This window comes from Pieris rapae, chromosome 19 (genome assembly GCF_905147795.1).
Source record: "Pieris rapae chromosome 19, ilPieRapa1.1, whole genome shotgun sequence".
Taxonomy (NCBI): Eukaryota; Metazoa; Arthropoda; class Insecta; order Lepidoptera; family Pieridae; genus Pieris; species Pieris rapae.
In genome coordinates, this window is record NC_059527.1 from 7,098,703 (window position 1) to 7,115,774 (window position 17,072).

At 31.7% G+C, this 17,072-nt stretch overlaps 1 protein-coding gene across 1 annotated transcript; it reads left to right on the forward strand.

Moving 5' to 3' along the window:
• The first annotated feature begins 2,052 nt into the window (after nucleotides 1-2,052).
• LOC110994947 (4-coumarate--CoA ligase 1) lies at nucleotides 2,053-15,743 on the forward strand. Its single transcript, XM_045632388.1, has 8 exons — nucleotides 2,053-2,671; nucleotides 5,230-5,440; nucleotides 9,669-10,025; nucleotides 10,942-11,127; nucleotides 11,437-11,555; nucleotides 12,189-12,353; nucleotides 12,665-12,835; nucleotides 13,772-15,743. Exons 1-8 carry the CDS (start codon nucleotides 2,480-2,482, stop codon nucleotides 14,060-14,062), a joined length of 1,692 nt encoding a protein of 563 aa, XP_045488344.1. The 5' UTR covers nucleotides 2,053-2,479; the 3' UTR covers nucleotides 14,063-15,743.
• The last annotated feature ends 1,329 nt before the right edge of the window (nucleotides 15,744-17,072 follow it).

Genomic DNA, 17,072 nt, shown 5'->3' on the forward strand with positions numbered 1-17,072 from the left:
TATGGCTTTTTAATTAGCATAAATTATGTATAAATAAATAATAACAAACATTCTTCAACTGATAAATATTAAAGAATCACAAATAAATTTTGCTTGTTTAAATATTGTAATGGCGTGTTATACTTATTTTTGCTATACGGAATAGGAAATTGTAGGACAGTAGCATTAGACATAGATCTGGAGTAATAAATTTAATCTTTCGTAATACCGTCTTAAGGATGTATTCACGTAACTTGTTAATACGTCTGTGAAAGTAGTGTTGTTGGGTGCCACGTATTTTTCTTACTTGCGAAAAGATAAATGTTCCCCGCACTACCCCTATTTGTTATCACAAAAGACATCCACAATAGGATAAAGCTGTTGTTGCACTGATTTGTTTTGGTGCTCTCCCGTACTACCGGGGAATTTTAACAAAACGAACGGATTTTTAATATTCAAAAACTAGATTGATTAGCTGTGAGTAACTCATAATACGAGAGTCATACTTAGTTTGATTTGGTCAAGGGTAGTTTAGTGTCGAAGTAGAGTTGTTGTTTTGCGAAACATTAACAGTATAAACGATTCTGTTTTTTTCCTTAGAGTGCGTATCTTATACTCTCATTGAAATATTATAAATATATCATCGAACTATACTTCATATTAATGATAATCCAGTGACACTACTGACTGTAGGAAGGCCTGCCAAGCAAACCTCGTCCGCATATTATCCTAAAGGGGGAGTCTCTGTGGTGGCAAAATATTTGCATTTGTTCCAAAATACCGATTGAAAGATTCCATCAACAAAATCCATTAAACGAGGTAATAGGTGCCAGCGCTGCAACTTCACACTCAGACATGTCAAAATTATGACAATATCCCTGTGAATATGTTAAAATCTGTAATTAAATGAAAATTCCTAACTTTCCGAAGAATGTGTTTTCGCGATCGGAAAAATTATGTAGTATGTAATAGGTGGCTGTGCCGCTAGCTACTACTGAATCAAATAAAACTTGGAACCTCACTTATAAAGATTTGAAAATCCATAATAGGAATATCAGCATAAATAAAAATGCCTCAAAGTGCGTGGCACCGCAAACCGAGGTAAAAGAGATAAAAAATACAACTTTACCTGTGACTAATTCCGCAATATACCAGAGTAAAAATAAGTGCCATAAATATAAGCGTAAGTTAAACCGTTAAAATCCCATCCAGAATAACCGTCTAGAGTCTAGACTAAAGACGTCTAGGTTAAAGGTGCACTTCGCTATTAGTTAACATAAGTAACTTCCAATAGCAATACTGGAAAGTTAAAACACTCTAGTATACCGTAGTTATGTGCATACCGGTGGTTTTGCTTCTAACACTCGGTAAATATAGACATGTTCTTATCAATAATCGCGTGTGAGGCAGTGATAATGCAGCTACTTATGTCTCTTTAAATATAAAGAGACAAAGTTTCCTGACAATAATTCATCGGCCTTCCATGTTCACCGTCGAATTTAGGTCTAAAATATGAATCACTGTGATGTCTTCACAATAAATGTGTCTACGTAATAAGTAAAATTAATTAGTTTTAAGCTTAGCCGCGAGTCGAACGCCCATCTACAATTTCCTAAACCTTTCCTTTCTGATAACAAAACACCCTGCGTAGTACTATTCTAAATAATAATAATATAATCATAAATCAGCATGTTTTTATAATTTCTATATAACCGTCTCTGGAAGAGATTGATACTCTTAAGATCACTTGTTACGTGACATCTGACAACATTAATCTTGATTCTTGACAATAGTATTTTACACTTTTGTTTATTTTCCTAACATCGTTATAGTTACATTAATATTTAATAACTGTCGATTGTTTAATTTATATGTATGCTTTGAGAAAATTAAATTTATACCTATAATGAAATCGTACTAACACCAATGCGTAGACTGAGTGGTATTATATCTTTATACGTATAATGTAACGTATTGTACTGTATAATATATTTTTAATAACAAGCAAATTTAATTATTGTCCATAGTGGAAAATTTTGTTTCAATACATACATATAAATTAAAGTAAACAAACCAAAAATAAAATTACATACAATCAACATATAATTGTTTCTGCTTGCTTGCAGCTGTAAAGTGTTAAAAACTTAGCATTGTTTATATTCCCTCTGCAAGGCCATTTAACCGGTCACCTACGCTACCATATTATGTATGCGTAATTATGATAATTTGTGTTGACTGTTGAGTACAAAGTCTATTCAGTATTCAACTTTCGTAAGACCGCGAGCTACGGCCGTTACGGAATTGAGCACAAGACGGAACTGTCAACCGACTGCGAAGCAAATTTAATTGTTATTTGGACTTAGATGGGTGGAGGTGCGTCGTTATTAGACTCGTGTATAATTTTTTTATAAACCAGTTCACAAAAGAGAAAGGTTCAAACAAACGTTTTAAAAAATTGTCTAAATTTTATTAAAATATTAAGTAAAATAACGTGTGCCTTATGGCTTCAACATTAAGACGTGCTTTAAGCCTGACAATAAAAAAAAGAAATGTGTATAAAACTTCTTTTTTACAAAACAGCACTGATTCAAAAATATTAACATCAGTTTTTAAGAATTTAGAAGATTCAAATCTTACAATTAATGAATTTGTGTGGCAAAACTTGGACAGATGGCCAGACAAAACTTTTACAGTGAGTATTTTAGAATTTATTATAAAAACTGTGTAAATGGCATATTAATATAGTTAAAATGTATTTGCTATTTTGTAATTAATATTGCGTTAACAAATGATGAGTTCTTAATAAATTTATTTATTTTTAATGTTATATACTGACTATAAGTTACCTTTTTTATTTTTATTATTTATTTATTGAAGAACCACACTACAAACTAATTTAATACAAAATATTTAATATTCAAATGCTATTAACTTAGATATATTAAATGATTTTTGCTGTGGTAATGTATAATAATCATGACATGTTCTAGTATTAGTGTTTATTAAGGTCAGTCTTATCAGGTACTTATGTCTATAAATTTGTTGCTTTATAGTTTAATATGTAAAGTTAAGACAGCATATTATAGCACGTTTTGTAGTCCATGATCGGGCAATTCAATTTGCTATGAAATAGTAATGTAAATTCTTTTTCTAAAATTACCAATTCTACTTGAGTTTTGTTAGGAAGATGTTATATAAAAAAGGTGGTTTTCACTTAATTGCTGAACAAATTGTGATGAGAAGTATATATTTTTTATGTTATTATCACATCCAACCACAGCTGTTTGTGTCTTGTTTTAAATTCATTTCGAGTTTTGCACTTAAGATATTGTATTGACATGAGCTTAAAGTCTTAAAACTAAGTCATGGTTTCTTTTATTTGTGTTTTTTTCCAAAATGACAAGTATCATTGTATGTAGCAAACGAGTTTTTAAAACCTGATCAATAGTAAAATTAAAAATATACCATTTTCCTGTTGCTTTGTTTTAATTGTACAGATGCATTTTGTTGTGGTTTTTTGCTAGACCACCTAACACTACTTTATTTATGCTTATTGTTTTTTTTAATTGCTAAGTTAGTGATTTTTTTTTCATATAGAAGGGTCGGGGGGAGGGCTGGTTGTCCAATTCCAAATTCTAGGCTAAAAAGTACCAAATTTGTATAGTGATGATGAATGATATCAGAATCATTTGAAAAAAACACACTAATGAATTTCCAATATAACATTTAAACGGATCAAATTTTTTTTATATTTATTATCTAAAATAAAATAGGTAAAGTTTGAAAGGGATAATCTTTTGATCAATGTAATAAGTAAATGAATAATATTTCTTATTATTATATTGTATAGAAACAGGCCTGCTGCGTCTTGTACAGAATGAATATATTACGTTTTTCACCAATATTTAGAATGATTCACGAAAGTGTACTGTGTAAGTATATAATTTCTCAAGGTCAATGGGTCAGGGTTGCGAAACAGGCGCGTCGCTGGTAATTCGTATTTTTTTATTAATAATTTTTACGTGCCGTCTTTGTTTCTATAAAAACATAATAAAGCATTGTCCCCGTTTAAAAATTCCTTTGTGTAATTTTATGTAAATAATACAGTACAGTCTACATAATTTTATTTTATGGAATGGTTTTTCGGATCCTTAACAAGCAAACAGTCATATAAATAAAAGTTATATTGTTTTTTTTCTTCTTATCACGCACTAACAAATACATACGTTAGACGATACGTTGAGAAAAACCCTGTTATATAAAATAAATAGACCTTAGAATTTATGACGAAAAAAAGTTTTTCTATTTTGAACCTTGAATGTATTAGGTTTGTGTACTAGAATGAGGTTCTGATAATTCGGTTATTTAACTACCGCTTTTTCATGCATGAAAAATGGAAAATCACGCAACGTTCACGGCACAATACTGAAAATATTAATTTCTTCATTGTCTTCTGTACAAATGGGCTACAAAAAGATTTCAAGAAATGAATAATAAAAATAAAACAAAGTGCGTGTGTGCAAATTACACATGTCACAAGTGAAACTTTGTAAATTAATTATTACTAATGTAAAAGCCCCAATAGATGAACATGTACCAGTATAATATAATCACTCCATGTATTTGTATATGGACTCACACTGTTTACACACTGTATACGTGCTAATGATAATATAAGTAAATAAAAAATCGCGTTTACTGCACAAGACTTTATGTCGTAGAATTGCCATCTATAGTTCTAATAATATGTATTACTAAGTACTAAATGAATAAATCAACCAATAGCATAAAATATTTCTTATCGATCTCCGTTACTCTCTCACTCAATCTTTTTCACTATAACTTTCTCTTACCTCTCGCTCCATGGCTATTTGCTTCATGCTGCTTTCGCCCTTTATCCATCGGTCTCAATCGCTCTCTCCCTTTTCTTCGAAAAAAATATTGTTTATTTATTTATTTTGTTTATTTATAAAAACACTCCTGCCTTAACGGGTAACTATATAAAATGACACGAGGGCTAAATTGACACGAGTGAACAATAATAAGATACTTTACAGACGAAACACAAGAAAAACAAACATATGAAATTACATAATAAAAAATATAAGACATTTAGAAACTATCTGTAGAAACTAACAAATAGTATAACTTTTTATTGCGTTTCATCTGTAAAAAAAATTACCCTCATGCGCCTAAGGAAGTTTCACTTCCAAAATATCCTCTTTCTCATAATGCCATTAATATTTTCAGGTGTGTGCAACCACAGGCCACGGTTACACATACGCACAAACACATCGTATGTCGATAAATTTTGCTGCGTCGCTCCGGACGAAATTGAAATTGAGAAATGACGACACAGTAGCCATAATACTACCGAATGTTCCAGAATATCCCTGTATTTCACTGGGAATATTGGAAGCCGGTTGTATAATCAGTATGATGAATCCTGCGTACAGTGCTCGTAAGTTTTTTTAAAACTTTTAATCAGTAGATCAGTGATTATATAAAAATATAAATATACGTCAAAATGTATATTCTATACGTATATTTAAATGTTCTTTGGTTAGAAAGTATGACAAGTGGAATGCTGGGAAAACAGTAAAAGGCGTTGCATTTCTTTATGTGTAATCAAGAAATTTCTAGAAACTATTTTAAGTTCGACTGGTCGTATACCATATTAAGGGGAATAATTTAAAGTCATGCAGGCTGACTTAAAAAGGTATTGAAATGTGTTAATTAAAAAAATGTACACCTACTAATATCTAGAAAATACAATATGTAAATATAATATACAATATTAATGGGCTTAGATAAATGTGACACAAACATTAAAACAACCGATATGATAGGTTTGATACTTATATTATACATTATAGTAAAAAATATATATAAATTAAGTATTACTCATTTATTAAGTCTTAGTCCAAAGTATTAATTTCTGTATGGATTAAACTTTTTTACCTGCTAGATAATTTCGTTTTTATTTCTGTACAAACATGACAGAAAAACATTTTAGTTATAGCAATTAAAGCATTTCTTAGATAAAATAAAATTAATAAATTATTATATTATCTATATAATATTCCTTCAATCTTTATACCCTTGGTTTCTTTTAATCACAATATTTATGTCTATTCTTTTTTTACCTTCTCTTACTTTTATTGTAGGTATCATAGGCACGAGTTTAATAGTGCCTATATATATATATATATATGCTCCGCCCATTTCCTAGCTACATAGATATTTGGATTTGGTATTCTTATTTTATCTTATCTTCCTTTATATATGATGCATTTCAAGGAATATAGAGCCTTTGGCGATGTGCAAACTCTTTAAAGCTGATAAGAAACTAAAAATATGAGACTCTTGGACTTTGGGATTCAAGTGCACGAAGCTAATTAAAGATTAGAAGACGCTTGGTAGATAGTAGTGGTTATCTTTGAGCTGGTGCTTTCCTCGCTCAAGGATAAATTATCGCAGTACAGCGAGCTAATACCATGCTAGGATTAAACTTTTAAAAATTTCTTTCGTATTCTATTTATAAATTTGACGTGACAACATCAAATAATTCGATGAATCCGTCTGCATGCACGAAAAAACATGACGCATGCGGCGTTACCTCCGTTCCATTTAAGGCTTGAAGTGTAAGCGAGAGCGCGGAACGAGCGACAAAGAGGCACAATCGGTCATTGCGTTCGGCAGCATTCGTTAGTTAAAAAATTGTATTTATGCGTACAAATAAATGTAAGTTTATCAATTCAATTGTGATTTCCATTTACCTCCTTATATCCATACAAAATATCTATCAGTAAACAAAGAACATTAAAATTTTCTTTAAAAAAATGCAACCATTTCATCAGTATTTTTTTATGACGTAGTCACGTTCAACTATCGTCAGACAACCTATTTTATTATTTTTATGTAGCCTATGATAATTACGTCACACTTTGCTGGCTCTGCCGGAGGGTTTAAGCCTTACTTTGCGGCATGCGTGATCCACACTTTTGTATGAAAACGCTCACAAAGCGTCTGCTAATTCATTCTCATACTATGCTTCTGGCGTAAAGGGTGTAAAGAGCGCGCTAGATAAGCAAAACCCGCTCTAGTGACTAGTGAAAGAAACCTAGGCCTGAAGTTCGCGTGAGACGCAAGATTCGCGTAACAAAAAGGCAGTAAACGCCACATGCTTTTATAAAAATAACTCTTAAAACATACATGATTTATTAAAAGCAAAATTGGGCAGAAGTTGCAGGTGACGTGTTTTTTGTCAAGGAAATCATACCGTATTTTATTTTTAATAAGAGTCGACGATTATAGTGAAGGATCAATACATATTTGTTTTTTAATTCAAGTTTATACGTAGATAAAACCAAAGCGATGAGTGATTTTGGTTAGTGCCCGCTCTTATGCCATGGCCATTATAGATTAGATAATACTAAGTTATTTACGTTCCGTTGACTTCATATCAATCAATAACCTTTTGTTTATAACATTGTTTACAAACATGGTTCAAGAACAGCGTACCGTTATTTAAGGCTGGCAACGCACTCGCGAGCCCTCTGAAATTTACCGTTCATGTTCATGTTGGTATCACACAACAGATGAGCCTTTAACCGTTTGCCCCCTATAATTTTATGTAATATTGAGTTCTTTTTATATCAAGTGGCGTCCAAAGATTGAAAAACCAAAATTATTTGAGTAACTGGCTTTTTAGGAACCACCATTATTTACTGATAACCAATTAATTTTTTTAAACAGTTTTGGCTATTAATTAGTTCGTGGTGAAGACGAAAAAAAAATCTTAACCTATGTTTTTTTAAACCTATCAGTATCTGTAATAGTAATACTGATAACAAATGTAATTTTAATTATTTTAAATGATATTAGGCATATAATATATTATGTTCTAATTTTATTATTTTCCACACTTCGAAAACAAGAAACATTTTCGGGCTTAGTCCGGTTTTTTCGAATCCTATCTTAAGAACCGCTGTGATTTGGTTGAAGATCGACAATATTTGTATTTTAGAATTATGTCATCAATGAAAAAGCATACATAGTAAGTTATCAAATATTTATGCATGCGGTCAGAAATTTATTATTTTTATAAGGAAAATATAGCTACTAATTATACACACACACACACACACACACACACACACACTTCGAGTACATTATATATATATATATATATATATATGTATATATAATGTACTCGAAGTGTGGAAAATTATAAAACTATACATAGGTTATGTGCCGTATCATATCAATTCATTAAAAAATAATTAAAATGCCATTTGTTATCAGTATTACTATTACAAATACTGATGCGTTTGAAAAAACATAGGCAGAGATACTTTTTTTCTATATTTTAATGCCGCTATAGGCTTAAAACATCTCCCGCCATAACGTGTAGTCAATAACAATAATATTAGTAAAAGATCAACTTCTAACACCAAATTTCTAAGATCTTACAGAAATATTAAATTCTATATTATATATTTATTACGAAATACTGAACTCTAATTCTTAAAATTAAAGTCATAATAAAATGTTTGTATAATAATTTTATTGCACAAGTACTTATTTATTGTTCACGGAAATACCATTATCTAGTAATAATAGTTTAAAGTACACACAGTTAGACAATTAAACTACCTACAGTCTCTTATATAATTTTAGGGTCGTAATTTTTTTTTATTTACAAAAGATTGCCAACGCTCGGCAAACTGATATATCGAAGAAATGTAGAAAATCTATATCTATACGTATAATTAAACGAGGAAAATTTAGTGTTTTTGTATGTATGTTTGTAATGTTTTCACACAAAAACTAATGGACCGATTTAATAAAATCATTCACCATTACAAAGCTGCATCTTTACTGACTGACATAGGCTATATTACATTCTGAAAATAACAGTATACCTAATAAAACTAGAATATAACCCAAAGTGTGAAAGAATTATCCATGAAAGATCTGTCATTGTATGCTCTGTGGAAACTATTGATGATAGAAAGAAAAATGATGTACAGTAATAATATTGTACATCATTTATTATATTTATATTTATCATTGTTATATTATAGATAGTAGTCATTATTTTAGTTCTTTATAGAACGGATCTACAAAAATAATGTTTTACCTCGGGCAATCGTATGGTAGGCTACTCCGAGTCGGAACTCCGAAACATGAAATTATTTGTCTGCACAAAACGAAACTTCGTCAAATGTTCTGTATAGGGAAGTTCCAAGACACTGATTTTTTACAAATGTCTTCTCTAATATTATAGAAGAGATTAAGCGTTTTGTGTTTTTATAATAAGCAACCTAAAAATTCCTGGAAACATTCTTTAATCTACTTGAAATTTGGAATTTTTTGTTTACAGTATTTTGAAATGTAAGCAATGATCATTCTATGTAAATTTTGTTAAGAATTTAAAAATGTATTAGATATAACGTAAAGTAAAATCTGTATATTGATTAGATTATGAATGTGTATATAATAATCTGAAATGATGTCATTAATAACTAAGAAAACTATGTAAAATAAAAATTACTCTATTTTTTTTATTAACCAAAAAAAAACTCGAAACAATCGAATCAGGTTACATCATTAGTAAGAAACGTTTTCGTTATCCACCGCAAGACTACTACGAAACAAAATTAATGATAAATTAACAATTTCAGATGACTTACAACGCCAGCTGGAAATGATAAAATGCAAAGCGATAGTATCATCAAAGCTATCGTATCCGAACATCGCAGAGGCCCTGAACTCTATGCAGAAGAAACTACCTGTGATACTAATAGACAACGATGAGCTACCAGAGACAACAATAAGATTCTCAGAGTTCGCCAATGACCTGAATGTCGACGTGGGCTGTTTGAAGGCCGTGAAACGTAGTTCAAAAGATGTCGCCATAATGCCATTTTCGAGTGGTACAACTGGTTTCCCGAAAGCCGTTGTTTGCACCCACAAATCTGTTGTGGCGTTTAACAACGCCATTCTAGATCCGAATGTTAGTGGTGTGGAGGAGGCTACAGGTAATTATTTATTATTTTTATAGTGCCATATCCTTGCGAAGATTGGCGATTGGCTATATTAATTTTGTATGCCGCGCTTTTAAACAGTGATTAAGTGTTTTGACCAAACCATTGCCTTTGGTTTTTCAACCAAGGCCTGCGTCTGCGGCCAGGTGTCCTTCTATCTGCCACTTTGCCTTGTATGATTAGATGAAGGAGCTGGTATTTCAGTGGAACAAAGTATCATTAAGAATTCTTACAATTACAATTGTTTCATGTGACACATCATTCATGACTCGGACAAGCGTTGTTGTGGCTAATGTTTTTGTTATATTACATAGTAGTATACTATTCAAGGGAAACGGTAGAACTTAAGTGAAACGTTGGTACTTTTAACACAGCGCCATCTATTAGAATTGTATCAGATAATAAAACAAATAATTTGCTATAAAATAAAATTGCGACTGTAATTAAAGATCTAAGCTATCCTATCTCTTAAGTTGGACCAGACTGCTCACGGTGTGGCAATTTAATTTAAAATCGGTTAAGTAGTTTGTAGTAGGAGCCCATCGCGGATAAACATCGTGACAGGAGATTTATATATATTAAGATTAGTGAGAATTTAGTTTAATTATTTAATTTAAGATTTCTTTTTTTATCTATTAATGTAAACACATTTATGTATTTTGTTTATCAATGTAATCTGTATTGGCTTTGTTTGCCTAAGTGTTTTCGTTTATAATGTTTATGTGAAGTTCGAAGTAAAAAAAACTATTTAGTATCAAAATTTTATTAAGTGGGTTCCAGAATTGAATTTCACTTAAGAGATATATATATATATATATATATATAATATATATATATCTTAAGTGAAATTCATATCATTCATATCATATATATATATATATATAATATATATATATATATATAATTTCAGCGACTTATCAGTCAGTGATGCCGGGAGTGTTGCCATTTTTCCACATATTTGGCTTCAACGTGCTTATGTTGAATTTGATGTGTGTGGGTGTCAAACTGGTAACGATAAGTCAGTTCAAGCCTGAAGTGTTTCTGGAGACACTGGTCCGGCATAGGACTCAACATATGTACGCTGTTCCACCTATGAGTAAGTTAATCATACTATGTTCATATCGGTACTTTCTGATTGTAATAAAAAAAAACCATAAAATTTATTATACATAATGTAAAGTATATTTAGTTTATAAGACGGTGAACAGCCCTCACTTGTTAATCTTTGTTTATAACTGATTTAAAAAAGGATAATTTAGTTAATAAATTCGCATACTTATGTTCAATTAAGATAAAAGTTTCATTAAAATTAGTTCAGTAGTCCAGATTATGTGTATTTCTGGAGGTGATATAATGTTGACAGCTATTTGTTAATAAAAATGTTTAATACTAAAATGTGTTTCAGTAATATTTCTGGCAAAACATCCGGCTGTCACATCCGCGCATCTCCAATCGCTCAAAGGTATCGTGTGTGGAGCGGCCTCTTTAGCCAAAAGCGACGTTGAAGCTCTGCTAAAGAAAAACGTAAGCATTTCTAGCTAATACATAGATATATTTATAAACCCACAAAAATATCATCAAAATCGGTCCAGCCGCCTCGGAGGATATTTATCATATAGACCGAAGATTTTAGATAGATATTAAGATATGAGCCAATAGAAAATCTATATTGTTGTAAAGCGAAGTTTTACAACATCATGAATGACGGTAGTCCTTAAAACTTCTAGAAAAGTCTGCTACCTACCTTCTAAGATTGACCCAGCTAATTCTTTGTTATTAATTACATAATCGTTTCCAAAGCTTTAAACGTCACAAATCTTGAAAAAAAAAAACGTGGAAAACCAGTTCTGTTTCACCTATAACAGAACAAAAGGCTGTGAACCTTATTGATACAAAACGACAGACAAAGAAATTACTCTAACTATATATATAAACTAACTATCCGCATCTTTTCTGTGATGTTTGGGTTGCCTTAAAAGTATATCTGGGTCCGTACAAATACTTAACATTCCTATCCTTGGCCATTATTTCTTATTGGCCAGTCAACCGAGTCATAGTAACTAAATAATAAATTGCTAAATTCCTCTAAACAGTTGAATTTCGACATATTCCGTATATTACACCGTATTCGCTAAAATCAGGGAATTTCTTCAACAGAGGAATATCAGATTCCGTCAAGGCTACGGTCTGACTGAGACCAACGGTGGCATAGTAATTGGACGCAATGATGACACGAATTATGCCGCTGTTGGACATGTAGTTGGGAGTTGCCAGATTAAAATTTCTGATCTCGAAACCCAGGAGGCGCTTGGGCCAGGACAGGTGAGAATTAAAAAATGTTCTGCTTATATATCTGTAACATATGCCTTATTAATTAAATTATTTGAAATTAATTCAACCATAGATCATAAAAAGCAAATAAATAACTTTAATTTGTAATGTGTAAAATAAAAAAAAACAGAGGCCTACTTGCAATAATATAACTGTTACACCTGTCAACCCTAATGTTGCAATCCATTGCATCTCTCAATATTCATTTAAAATTAATCTCATCAGAAAACAGAACAAATTGATCTACAAATTAACGACTATTCAATAGTCTATAGTCATTTCATAGTAAATATTATGTCTAGGAAGGTGAAATTTTGGTCCGTGGCCCGGTGCTCATGAGCGGGTACTATGAGAACGAAGAAGCCAATAAGGAAGTGTTCACATCAGATGGCTGGTTCAAAACCGGTGATATCGGCAAATACGACGAGAATAAGTATTTGTATATCACTGACCGGCTAAAAGAACTTATTAAGGTAACATTTATTTAAATATCGAACATTGCTTTCTTTTTCTATAATCTTTGCCGTTAAATTATTTTGCTTATTTTTTTTAATGAATTGTCTCTGCACAAACCTAACCTAATGCACTAAAAGGATATTTAACATTAAGTTTCCAATAACACTTAGTCACATAATGGAAGACTTTGTTTTTGTGTACTAATTCACATAACTCTATGGACCACCAATCTACTGTATAAGAATCAGAGTTCGATTTTAAAAATAAATTTAGGGCCTGTTTCACAATGTATGGATAAAGTGCCAAATAGCTATGCAACACATAAATTATTCGAAAGATAAAACTTCCGAATAAGATACTTGGCATTTCATGACAAATAGCGCTATCTGACAGTCGTGAAACGCAAAAATACTGTTTATCCTACCAATAAGTAATAAATAGCTTATTTGGAACTTATCCGGACATTGTGAAACAGGCCCTTAGACATTTAATTGGTTTTATAGATTCTAATTTTGAAATCATGTCGAATACGGGAATGTCCTAAATCCGACTGGATTTCCGTTTCGGTTCTTCACTATTCGATCGAATTCTATTGTGTCAAACCAAATCGAATCGAATATTCACGTTTAAAACATCACCCAGTTTTTTCGTGATACGTTACTTTTTTATTATGTCATCAGAGCTAATCATTATTTAAAAAAATATACTATTTTGGAGTAAAAAGATAATCTTCAAAAAATATTTCTTTCGCCTTATTCTATGTTTGTAGAATAAACAACACTAACAATAAAAAAATTAATGTTGACTATAACTAACTTCAGGGTGTTCTGTAACAGTGCCCGAATGCATCGTAAAAATTTACTTTCATCAATTTTCCCTATAGCGCCAAAAGAAGTACTTATACATTTAAAACATTATATACATATGAAAAATAATAATAATTAATATTGCAGGTGAAAGGATTCCAAGTACCGCCAGCGGAGTTGGAGACCATTCTCCGAACTCACCCTAAAGTCCTTGACTGCGCCATCGTGGGTATTAAGGACCCGTTAAGCGGCGAGGTGCCTAAAGCCTTCGTAGTGCCACAAGCCAAACAGACCATCGACCCGAAGGAATTATTAGAATATGTGAACAAGCAAGTAGTGGCGTTTAAAAAAATTAAGGAGGTTCAATTTGTGACTGAGATACCTAAAAACCCCGCTGGTAAGGTTTTAAGACGCGTTATCAAGGAAATGTATTGTTAATACAGGTATTCAACAAAGTGTACTATGGAAAGTGTTTTGAAGGGTTTGGGTTGATCCCTCCTGCGTCTTCATCATCATAAGAGCCGTGTTAACTCATTCCATTTGCATCACGTTGATGGCTGGAAGTCATCATAATTTTTTTCCCGAACTGGAATCGACTCCCGGTAGGGGTACCTTACCTGGAAGTTACGATCTTCATTTGTTTAAAGTAATTTTATATAACAAGGGCAAACAGGAGTCCTGCTTATCTGATGTTTAGTGACACACCCATAGACTCTCCATGCCATCGCGTAGCCGGCCTTTTAAGAATTGACTCATGAAGTATCCGAATTGGTATGATAGTCTTTCAGATGGATAATATAGACTAGTATTTTTATAGTCAATTAAAATTTTTAAAGAAAATTTTATGAGCTTATTAGTTATAATAAAAATGTGGGATATTTTTAAATGATTTAGATTGATACACTTTGCTATAATTAACTAACCAAGGATTATGTTATATTTATAATACGCATCGCTCTTCGATCTTTTCTTGGTAAATCTAGTAAGGAAAAAATAAATGCTAAAGAAAACGGATAAAATTGTAGACATAACAAGAAACATAATCTTTAGAATCACAATGCTTTCTACATAATATAATATATTTACGATTTCAAAAAAATAAACGGTTAAACCGGTAATATGGTTAGGAGGTGTTTAAATATTTATATGTTATAGTATGTTTAATGTTATAATACTAATGTTTAATTCATATGTTATTCACATTTTATTGGAGTATTTTGATTAATGAATCATGGTTATACACTATTAAATATATAATACTATAATACACTGCATAGGTGATATAATTTTGATATTGTTTTGTGTGTGATTGGTCTCTGGTAGATATGGAGTAAATAGTATTTTAACTATTAATATGAATTTTTATTGATTTATTAACTTTATTTCGTGTACGCTTTTTTAAACTTGATTTTTAACGAGATAATGTTTTGATGTGATGAACACCAGTCGTACGCACGGAAAACATGTCACGTTCCGCCTGAGCCGAGCTTAGTAGTCACGTCCCGCTTGCACAAACGAGAGCGTCGTACAAGCTATACAGAGGAAGGCTATAAGAGTTTGGCTTGTGCCGCATTTATCTCTCTTCCACTCCATCGGCCGATGCGTCAGAGTAAAAGAGACAGCGACAGAAAACAATCTGTACGTTAACTGTTTTGTCTCTCTTACACGATCTTGTGAACACACGTGTTGTCCCTTGCACGATCGGTTTTAGTCGAACGTGACATGTCATGTTCACCGATTTATAAGACGTTGTCACGTCAAAAGGCGGTCATCATCAACATCTCTGGGGTTACCGGTATTACAAGGCGCCAAATGAAATCTTTAAATAGCCCTTGAACCCTCTTATATATGAGACGTTTATCAGAAATGATATTGCTCCGTTGGCGTATTATCGTATTTGCTATCGAAAATCGGATTATAAATCCCAAAATCGGAAAGATTCAATTTTATATCTGTATAGTATTTTTTAATAGAATTTTTCGTATGTCAAAGACAAAATTGTAACAAGAATTGTAAAACTTATAAAATAATCCCTAGTCTAAGATAAACTAAATATTGGTGCTTTAATTAAGAATTTTTATGTATTTATTTTTGTAAAGGAAATATATTCTTGACTATTCGTTTGTTTTTTCTCTTACGTCCTTTTTTTCAATATTATAGAATTTATATGAAGAAATCTTAATTATGACTTAAATAGCTCGATTAACACTAGTAAATTAAATAAAGATCTTGGATAGTCCAGCTTAGTCAAATGCTAGAGGAAAGTCTGCCGATGCGTCTGTGAAGAAAAAATGCAATATACAAACATTATGAAGGTGCTCTTCGAAAGTAGTGTCTCTAATATAAATATACATAATATATTAATCTTATATTAAAATAAGTTTAAATAAAACTCTAAGAAACACTAAAGTAAATACAAATTATTTTCATGATATATATATATATATATATATATATATATTTGAACTTTATTCGAATTATCGCCTATCCCAGCGAACAAAACACAAAACAGTATTTCATCTACGTAGACAGACGAACAAAGGCGATACGATTGTTTCAATGTTTGAAGGTAATTATGTACGACATAATACCGTTCATTACGACGGCAGATTTTGACGAATGTTTAGAACGTATTAGTCTATTACCACTCTTTTAGCGTCGCTCCGTCTTACCGGTTGTATTCGCCTCATCTGAAACTGTACGACGCCAGGTTTGCCTGGGACGCGTCAATCGAGCGTCTTCTTGGGGATTTGATTGGAATCTCTTCGGAGTATATGGCCTATATGTGCGAAGTTTAAATAATATGTAGATTATACATATATACATAAATAGATCTTTATATCAGTCTACAAAATTTACAGCTTTTGTAGACTGATACAAAGATTTTTTTAATAAAAAAAGGAGGCTTATCTGAATGTGAGTTATACCACCGCCCATGGATACTCACATTGCCAGAAGGCTCGCAAGTGCGTTGCTAGCATTTGAAGACTATGCTCTTTTCTTGAAGGATCCTAAGTCGAATTGGTCAAATATTATATACAAACTGGGAAACTAATGACTGATACTGTCGACCTGTTGATACATGATTGCTATTGCAATTAATAATAGCGGAGCACTGAAACAGAAATCCAAAATAACGACATCTATCGGTAACTGTCGCAAACTTATTATACAACTTATAGGATGCAAAAAGTCTATATCTAAATCGGAATCCGGATACGAATCTCTCGTAACGCAATATGGTAAGGGGGCTTACTAGCTTTGGTACGCTCTTTTCTAGAACATCCGAAAATACTTTAATAACGAAAATAATTCAATATAAATGCGATCTTCTCCCCACCAGGAAAAATGAAAACAAAATCAACGATAAATATAAGGAAATTATTTAAATCAACAATTTTGATACGTTTTAGCGTGACCTTCTTGAAGATTACGCTCCATGAAGAGG

What these genes read in the sequence shown, in the direction of transcription:
- LOC110994947 (XM_045632388.1), top strand. Translation starts at nt 2,480, where the DNA reads ATGGCTTCAACATTAAGACGTGCTTTAAGCCTGACAATAAAAAAAAGA. An exon ending in AAGCTCTGCTAAAGAAAAAC is followed by an intron (nt 11,556 to 12,188) that starts GTAAGCATTTCT and finishes TTTCTTCAACAG; the next exon opens with AGGAATATCAGATTCCGTCA. An exon ending in AGGCGCTTGGGCCAGGACAG is followed by an intron (nt 12,354 to 12,664) that starts GTGAGAATTAAA and finishes TATTATGTCTAG; the next exon opens with GAAGGTGAAATTTTGGTCCG.